Source organism: Corvus brachyrhynchos, unplaced genomic scaffold (genome assembly GCF_000691975.1).
Source record: "Corvus brachyrhynchos isolate BGI_N302 unplaced genomic scaffold, ASM69197v1 scaffold42, whole genome shotgun sequence".
Taxonomy (NCBI): domain Eukaryota; kingdom Metazoa; phylum Chordata; class Aves; order Passeriformes; family Corvidae; genus Corvus; species Corvus brachyrhynchos.
This window is the reverse complement of record NW_008237242.1, coordinates 347,078-356,708: the sequence shown is the minus strand read 5'-3', so window position 1 is coordinate 356,708 and position 9,631 is coordinate 347,078. Positions and strand designations below refer to the sequence as shown.

The 9,631-nt window shown below is 39.5% G+C and overlaps 2 protein-coding genes across 2 annotated transcripts in view; one reads left to right on the top strand and one right to left on the bottom strand.

Annotated features, from left to right (window-relative positions):
• Positions 1-5,254, top strand: part of AGXT2 (alanine--glyoxylate aminotransferase 2) — a 13,082-nt gene extending 7,828 nt beyond the window's left edge. The window contains exons 10-13 of the mRNA XM_017730205.1: positions 852-940; positions 2,373-2,522; positions 2,869-2,967; positions 4,447-5,254. Coding sequence (XP_017585694.1) covers positions 852-940; positions 2,373-2,522; positions 2,869-2,967; positions 4,447-4,557 — 449 coding nt within the window. The 3' untranslated portion in view covers positions 4,558-5,254. The remainder of the gene's footprint in view (positions 1-851; positions 941-2,372; positions 2,523-2,868; positions 2,968-4,446) is intronic.
• A 787-nt stretch (positions 5,255-6,041) lies between these two features.
• DNAJC21 (DnaJ heat shock protein family (Hsp40) member C21) overlaps positions 6,042-9,631 on the bottom strand; it is a gene marked incomplete at its 5' end in the record, with an annotated part of 11,667 nt that continues 8,077 nt past the window's right edge. Inside the window, 3 exons of the mRNA XM_017730186.1 lie at positions 6,042-6,588; positions 7,585-7,660; positions 8,056-8,246. Of these exons, the coding sequence (XP_017585675.1) occupies positions 6,424-6,588; positions 7,585-7,660; positions 8,056-8,246 (432 nt within the window). The remainder of the gene's footprint in view (positions 6,589-7,584; positions 7,661-8,055; positions 8,247-9,631) is intronic.

The window sequence follows — 9,631 nt, the reverse complement described above, 5'->3', positions numbered from 1 at the left end:
GACGGGTAAAAGAGGCTGGAAATCCTCACTGAAGTCACTGTTTTACTGATAAACATACTGTGAGTAAATAGGGCAGGATGTTACCCAGCTGCTTGATTCCTACAAATGGCTGGTTTAATCTAGTGAGGAAGATCTGTAGCTGTCAGGTAACAGCGTATGTTAGAAGCACACCTTTTAAAAAAAGCTGTGTTTTGGCATCTGCTAGACACTATAGTTTTTGTAAATATTCATATTTTGCACAGACTGCTTTCAGGAAATCTTGCTGTGTTTTCTCCAGTAGAATCAGAGCCGAACCACAGCAAATATAATTGTTGTTACAGTAACAAATGTTAAAGCAATTAAGTACAGTTGCCAAACAAGGCAGACGAGGCCACCAAGATGATCAGAAGGGTGGAGTACCTCTGCTATGAGGAAAGGCTGAGAGAATTGGGATTGTTCAGACTGGAGAAGAGAAGGCTTTGGGGTGACCTATTGTGGCCTTCCAGTGTAAGAAAAATGGAGAAGGACTTCTTACTAGAGCATGGAGTAACAGGACAAGGAGGAATGGCTTTAAACTGAAAGAGATTAGGTTTAGATTAGACATTAGGAAAAAATTCTTCCCTGTGAGGGTGGTAAGACATTGGCACAGGTTGCCCAGAGAAGCTGTGGATGCCCCATCCCTGGAAGTGTCCAAGGCCAGGCTGGATGGGGCTTTGAACAACCTGGTCTGGTGGGAGGTGTGCCTTCTCATGGCAGGAGGGTTGGAACTGGATTATCTTTAAGGTCCATTCCAACCCAAACCATTCTGTGCTTCTATGATTCTGTGATTCTATGAAATGATGGAGTAACCAGTGTTGTTCTTTTTCTTTTAGAGATTGCAAATTCCTTGGCTCAAAACCTTCACTTTAATACGTTTGGAGGAAACCCTTTGGCCTGCGTAGTTGGAGCTGCAGTTCTTGATGTAGGGAGAACATAACATAAATTTATCTATACCACAAGTTTTTTGTATCAAAAGATGAAAAATGCATGTATAAATGTCTATGTGGACAATTTAAAAAATAATTAAATAAAGTGCATAAACATACGCATGTATACATGCATGGCCAATGTACCCTATGCACAGGAAACAATCCTGATTAGTTTAATTGCAAAAATTTTCAAATCTCTAGAAAGAGCAGGAGCCCTCTACTTATGATTTCAGAATCATCTTTATCTCCCTTAGGTTATTTACTTTGTTAATAAAATTGTAGGAGAGTACTTTCTCAAAAGAATTAGCTAATTCTTTCATAGCGCTGCACAAATCCACAGCTAAAGCAAACCTATTTTCTGGCACACATGCTTAGAAAAATTTTTTAACTCAACAGCTTTTGCCTTATGCTTAAAAAAACCTTAATGACCAGACAGTTAAAATACCTAAGGTCAAAATTCCTTTTGGGAAAAAAATCCCTCATGAAAAAGAAAATAGAAAAATTTGCAATATATTTCACTTATTATCCAGTAGAAAATCAGTCTATCCCCAGAAAATCAGTGGGTAGTAGGTCACTATTTAATTGTCTTTAATTGATTACGTACAGACTACTAATTCCTGAAGCTCGCTTCATTACAGCAGACAGTGTTTCTATTCATGTTACTTTCCTGAGTGGTTTGGAGGGTTTAAGCTACTAATAAGATGGATGATTGTATAAAGAAGCCATGTTTTGGGGTATTTCAACTCTAAAGTAACTTGGAGCCTGGCTCTGAAATAATTCCAAGGAGACTGTTAGATTCAGGAAGAATAAAATGGAGTTGAAAGAAAAAAAAAAAGTAGAAACAACTTTATCTTCTGTAATTAATTTTTAAACGTGATTTTTCTAAATGCAGATGTTAAGTCATCTAATGGTTTGTGTGTAGTTGCCAGTATGTGCCTGCAAATAAAAACTTTGATTAAGGAGGACAGAGTAATGAACAAAGAAAAGATTGCTATTAAAAACATGTTGTTGATAAATATAATTAAAGCACTCTAGTTGTTCCTTTCCTAGTACACATAGATAAGCCTTGTCTAATAATATTATTCTCATGATACTAAGAAAGAATTAAAATATTTTGGTAAGATTTTGAAAATAGTCCTTCTGGTCAGGTATTTTCCAGTTACAAGTACATGTGAGCAGGAATTACTGGATTAAATATAAGTAATAAGTAAAATGTGAAAAGTGCCACAGAAACATTAAAGTATTACGTATGATTGTATTCTGATGTCATTAAGAGGATTTTAAGAGAAGGAGAATGTGACCACTGAGGTAGTGAAGGAACATAGTAAGGAAGTGAGATAAATACAGTGTCAAATTCAATGGGGATTAACAGAATGTATTGAAAGCTTTTCCTGCAACACTGTCATGGTACTTCATTTTAACCAGGCTATTGAAGAAGACGGTCTACAAAAAAACAGTGAGGATGTGGGAACATACATGCTGCTGGAGTTGGCTAAACTACGGGATAAATTTGAGATTGTTGGAGATGTCCGTGGCAAGGGACTTATGATTGGAGTAGAAATGGTGACAGATAAGGTTAGTGACTTTTTCAATCCTTTCAATTTACAGTGCCATTGAAAGTTTCATCACATTTTATTTCAGTTGAAATAATAGAAGTATTTCCTGCTAAAAAGCAGACAGTGAAGTGGGAAAACATGGTTCTGGCTAAAAATGAGCCCGAACATTCCATCATTCACCTGTTTCACAAGCTTTGAGTAAACAGTGACACGCACCTTAACTGCACAGACTCATGAGAGCAGATAAGTTATGCAGCTAACATTTTCAACTAGAGGTGGGATTTATTGGAGAGACTGATATATACATCTTTGTCACAGAATTAATTTTGAATATCTAAGTGAAGTTTAATATTTCCTTTCCTTAGGACAGTCGACGCCCTCTTCCAGCTGAAGAAATCAATCAGATCTGGGAGGACTGTAAAGACATGGGGGTTCTGATCGGCAGAGGAGGGCTCTACAGTCAGGTACTGAACCTCTGGTTATAATTAAAGCTTATTTTCTATCCTTATTTTCTATCCCCATTTCCCTCAAGTTAAATTAATTCAGTTTAGTAAATAAACTAGAAAATGTATACTCTTAGGAACTATCTCTGTTTAATGTTGCTTATTTTTTTCAAAGAACTATTTGATTCTTTTCAAGTATTCTGAAAAAGCTCAAAGCTTGGAGTTTTCCTTCAGAGGGACAACTTCCCCTAGAAAAGCAGGGTACTACAGTCTCTGTAAATTAGAAGAACTCAGCAATACTCAGGACCAAGTCTTTGCACAGTTTAGGTTATCACCTGATACATCAGAACAAAACTAGTAGTTCTTTGAGTTTGGGGAGCTGGTAATGTTCTAATTCTATGGTAATTAAAAAAAAAAAGAAAAGATGTTGACAGCAAGTTCAGCACAAAAGAGAAAATTGGATGTGAAGGCCATCAGCCCACACCAGCTGAGGATGTACACCAGAACACTGCACCAGCTCCCTACAGCACTCAGGTAATGGCAGAGAATTGCCTCAGGGCTGGCCAGGTGAGTGAAGCCCTCTGACACAGAGGAGGCAGCTTCTGTGTGAGATGGATGGAGGGCAGCTAAAATAAATCAGACACTGCGGTGCGTCTGTCACCTCATCGGTTCTTCCCCAAATCACAGACCAGGAGGCAGGTAACAAGCTGCAGCTCAGTGCAGTAAAATCTCATTCTGCCTGATGAGAAGGCCGTTTATCTGTGAGTATTTGCTTCAGCGGGGGCTGTGGGTGGGAAAGACCACTATTCCACTCTTGCTGTATTAAGCCCTGTGATGTGATAATAGAAAAAAATCTGAAATTTAAGATTCTTATGGAAGATAAATACTCTTGTAAACATAGATCAAACATTCAGATTTAAGAGCCCATGTTCTTGACAAGTGTAGCTGTATATACATCCCTTCCTGATCAACATGCTTTCCAGCTATAGCACCCTAACTACACGATAGTATTTAGTGATTCATTCATAATGCATTCCCTTAAAAGCCTTTAAAAACAGCTTATAATGAAACAGCAAATCAGCTGACACAATGCAAGAGCCTGCCATTCTCAGCAGATACTACTTTTCCCTGTAGTAGAGCTGCAAGAAAGGAAAATACATCTGTCTGTTCTTTCTTCGTACAAATCCATCTGAGATTTTCCTCTGTCTCTGTCTGCAGTAACAGAGCTGCAGACATGACCTACTCTACTTAGGTCTTTTGTGGTGGCAGTTAGGTTATCAAGAGGGGGTCGTGAGTCAGATGTAATTCAGTGCAGTCAAGTTCAAAATTGCTCCACTTCAGAGTGCATTTATCATAAGCCTCAGTGCCTGCACTGCTGTTCTCCTTTTTTCCATACTTTTTTGGGGCGGAAGGGGAGTGCTGACCCAGATATGCTGCTTTAAACCATATTCTTTCCATATGACTTGAGCATTTATTTTTCTCTTTGTTCTCTCTCCTCAGACATTCAGAATTAAGCCTCCTATGTGCATTACTAAAAGAGATGTCGACTTTGCTGTGGAAGTATTTCATACTGCTTTACAGAGACACATGGAAAGAGCCGCTGCAAAATAGACTTAATTTGTTTCCTTGCATGAGAGGCACACACAATCCCTGATACTTGCAACCCAGACTGGGCACTAATCTACTCTGGAAAATAAAATCAGTGTGATGATTACATGCTTGTTCAGTATCATAAGAGTGTTCTGACAGATGCAGTGTTCAACAAAGGACATGGTCTAATCTCTTTTGTAAATGTACAGTTCAGTTCTACAGTGGTGATTTGTATTAATTGCACACCTATATTGCCATTATCAAAATACCCTGAATGAATTAACTGGTTATCAGATGGAGAGGCAGGCATATGTTCTTCTTTCATCTGGGAAAGTTGTATCAAAATCGGTAATTTTTAGAAAGTGAGAGAAACAGTTGGGGAAGAAGTTTCAGAGTTAAAACTGTTTACCCTGCCTACAAGGATACACTGTAATTAGAGCACTACTAAAAGTCTGCAGACATTTGAGATGTTTCTAATTACAGTGATTATTTTTATCATGGGGATAAGAAATCCAGTCATAACCATCTCCAAAATACACTTCTCTTTTCCTCCTGATGCGTCTGGGAGTGCATGGCACACCCACTCATCATTTTGTAAAGGTGCAGACTCTGGAAGATGGAGTAAGATGTTCTTTCTTTCTTACATAATCACTTTTTAATGTGTAAGGTCATTGCTTCCTTCATTTTCCAATAAAAAACCAGATGTTGTGGACAGCAATAACTGTACATTTATCATTTTACTTTCATTCCAATTTCAATACTTGAAAAATTCCTTGACCCAATAAAGTACGTCAGCTTCGGGGGGAGTATTGTGCAGGTACTTTAGAGGAACTTGGGTAATACAGTATCAGTGCCTCTCCAAATCTTATTCCATGGGTCCTAAACAATATTATACAGCCTTTGCTGAGCACTGCATTCTCCAACTCCACTGACAACTCCTGTGAACAATCCAATTCCACTCCAAAATCAGGTGTTTGTTTTCGTTTTTTTTCTACTCAATATCAGGTAGATAATCCCTTTAAACAGAAGTGCAGTGTTTTTACTTAGAAATCAGAAAAAAATAATTCATTCATGTCAGGCATTTATTTCTCCCTCACTTATTCCAGCAAGGCTGTTCCACTAGACTTTTTTCCCCAACACCTGCTATGGAGGTAGATGTACAAAACAAATAGGAATTGTGAAAACTGATTAAACAGCTTTGTCATTTTGCTCCTTCCCTTCTGTCTGCTGCTTAATGTAATTAAGTCGTTTGAGGATGGCAGAAGAAAAGCATGTGTCTTGACGGTGTTTCATATTTGATAGAGGATCAAAGAATTAACGGATATTCTGAGCTGGAAGGGATCCACAAGGATCACCAAGCCCAGCTCTTAAGTAAATGGCCCATAGAGGGATTAAACCCATAACCTGGGTGTTATTAGCACCATGTTCTCCCCAGCTGAGCATAGGCCCTGCTGCTGGCTACACTCACCCTGAGCTGAGCCCTCTCAAAAGAAAAGCAACAGCACGCATGTCAAAATAATTTATTATTTCCTCTGTGTGGGTACTTCATCCATGCAGGTTTCTACAGGAACACAGGGTGAGTAGCTTTGAGTTACTATTTCCCCACCCATGGTGTGAAAGGTGCTGCAGGGTAAGGGGCTTTAGACAAGGTGGCTCTGCGGAAGCAGCACCTGTGCCATGCCACCAAACCATTTTGTGATTAAAGGAAGGTTGTTAAAAACAGAAGAAAGCACAGATTCCTTCACAAGACAGTATTCCTTTTGTGCATCTTCATTTTTTTCCTAAATTGGTACTTCTTTGTTTAACTCCAGACACAGGCAATGTGCATGTTTCAGTTCTGGGAGAGTGTTATTGTACAATTCTGAAGACTGTCACTGTAGCAAAGTTCTATCTGTTTTTACGTTTCTCTTTTTTGTTTCTGGCATTCACCGCTCCATTTACAGTCGGTGTTGTTGTTGCTCTTGCATGTCCTGTGGCTTTTAGGTGTTCAAACAATTTATTTCGGGACGGAAATGTACAATTGCAGGTTACACAGTGGATGGGAACTTCATTCTACAATGAGAAAAGAACCCCAGAATGCTTCACATTCGTACGGAATACACCAATTTCTTGTACGCAGTTTCTCCTTGACAATGAAGCATGAATAAGCTGTTTGTTTCTATCATCAATATTCCATTATGCATTAACAATTAAACACAGACATTTTTAAAAAATAATCACAAATACAACTTCACGAAATTTCAAAGAGCTTTAAGTAAAAACCAAGAATGGAAGCCTTACAGATCTAATTCAAAGTAAAGAATAGTTTTGATCACACCTGACCATACAGGCAATACTTTGGGCTCTGAGACGTAGTGAATTTAATATGTCTTAGCTGTAGTTACTACAAAGATTCACTCTCCAGCAAGCATCAATATTGGAAAGATGCAAATAGTACTGCCTGTCACCTGCTGGGTGACAACAGCTCTGTCCTCAGCTGTTTAATTTATCTGAACTGCCTTGCATACAGAACTTTACCAACTCTCTTAGAAACTAAGCTTAGTCCTGTGTTTCTCTGTGAGAACAAGAGCTGAAGTTCCAGTTCTATTAAAACCACAGGGGCAGAATTTGTGGACTGCAGGTGCCCAAAAAACCAGCCTTCTTTGTAGTAATATGATCCCCACCTTTTACCCCTCCTATGAAAACAGGCTGAGAGAGGTGAAGAGAAGGCTCCAGGGAATACTCACTGCAGCCTTCCAGTGCCTTAAGGGGGCTTATATAAAGCAGGAAGAGTGACTTTTTACACAGGCAGACAGACAGGACAACGGGCAGTGGTCTTAAATTGGCAGAGGGCAGGTTTAGATTACACATTAGGAAGAAATTCTTTACTGTAAGGGTGATAAGGCATTGGCCCAGAGAAGTTGTAGACACCTCATCCCTGGGAAGTGTCCAAGGCCAGGCTGGATGGGTGAGCAATACAGTCTACTGCAACTACACGATATTTAAGGTCCCTTCCAACCTTAACAATTCTATGATTCTATCTTAAATAGCATAAGTAACTTGACATACCGTTGTTGAGCTCTCTGAAGATGCCTTGGCAGACTTTTTTGCTTCCTTGGCTTTTTTCCCTTTAGGCTTAATGCTGCTAACAGACAAAGAGGAACCAAGATCAGTGCACACGAACATTCAACATCTACAAGCTTCTGATGTTTTTCAGTTATCAATGTCTCTGCTGCTTTCCCCTGTTCTTTCTTCACAAAACAAAATACCAAGTGTTTCCAGGAAAAAAAAATTAATTTATACAATCAATTGTTAATCTCAAGATGTTGAATCAGCTCCTGGGAAGTGATATGGCAGTCTGCAGTCAAATATCACTTCAAAGAGCTTTCTACACTCTTTGCTTAGTATTGTATTTATTTAAACCTGTTTTGGTGAGCAGCCCCCCCAGAGTCCACATTTGTGAGTATATCTATCCTTGTTTGACAGTATCAACCATGACACAGAAGGATACAGTGACTGCAATCTTGCAATCCAACACACCTTTTTTCTTCACTTTTTGTTTCATTCTCCCGGCTGACATCATCTCTAATGCCTGTGTCTTCTGACACAGCACATCTTTGGCCATCATTTAATAATTCTTCTGTTGAGCCACTGTCCTTCTCCATGCTGGGCACCTCCTTTTGTTCAACTGTTTCTTCATCAGCACTTTGATCAAAAGAGTCCTCATAACCCTGTACAAACAGAAGAAATCCAAGTTAAATATTTTCAGTTCGTTAGTGACTATGTTTATAGTATTATACTCATTTACCTCAAACATGGGTGGGTTGGGAGGAAAGAAAGCCATGGACCCTCTTAATTTTACTGTGTTTTTTCAGTGAGACTGTAACAGGTAAAACTTTAGTTCTCCTGTTTTGAAAGATGAGGCCACCTGTGGTGAAGGGAAGAAACACCAATAAAACAGCCTCTGAAACTACAGAAGAGGAGAATGAAGGTAGCTTTTAATTACGCACGAGATTCATCCTGTTCTGACTACCATTTTTATTTCCCAGATAGTGGCTTGGCTTTTAATCTTTGCAAAAGGTTAATTACTTAGATTACAGTTTTCTTTGCCAGACAACTGCACTAGGACACTTGAGCCAAAATAACTGAGCTGACTGAAATTAGATAGACACACTGTATTTTCCTTCCCTAGCATTACAGATACTGACAGCCTTTTCCATGCGTCAGATTAGACTCAATATACAGAGTTTGGCAAAATATCAACTCCCTGTCTGAAGCAGAACAGCAAAGCTTCCAAAAGCAGGTTAACAAGTTTGACCTAACACCCCATTGTTACAACTTTTACCACCTCTAGTGCACAGTCTCAGCTACTTGAAAAAAAATTTGGCTTATCTCAACTTCAGGAAAAGAAAACAAAACCCACAGAGATTCCCTGTACTCCTGCAGAGGATGGAGGTTAGGATCTCTCAGCACAAGTTTTCAGCTCGTGCAATGCAAGAGTGGCACCTACTGTCCAGCCTGTTCACCAGGCTCTGCGGAACAGAGCCACAGTGACTATGTTCCACCTCTGCAGTGAGAACAAACCTTCTGGTCTCAGACAGAGGAGGGAAGAGGTCACTAAAGCCTCACGGTCTGCACGGAAACATGAAGGTCAAGCCAATACTTGGACTATACAATTGGACCAGCCAATATGAAGCCAGAAAACTTCAGTTGCTTGAAAGTCTCAGGAAAGTTTCTTAAGAACAAGAGAATGATGGAGTGGGAGAGGGCAGAAAAGGTGAACAGAAAATAGGTAATTAGAGGGGAAAGCACAGAAGAGGCAGGACCTGGTACAGACAGGTCATTGGAACAAGGCTAGAACTGAGGAGTAAGTACTTGGAAAGGATAAAGTTTGAGGAAGGCAGACAGAAAAATGTGCTGACTATGACACTCCTGCCACTCAAGCCTGAAACAGCTTGCACTTGGTGAATTTCACCTGTTGCTGTCAGCACAGATCTGTCATATCAAGCACAGACTCAGATCCTGGAGTACAGCAGATTACAAAGTAACAGTGGTATTTGTGTTCAAGAGAAAGGTGGAACTGATGGGCTCATTCCAACTGCTACAGTGTCAGCAG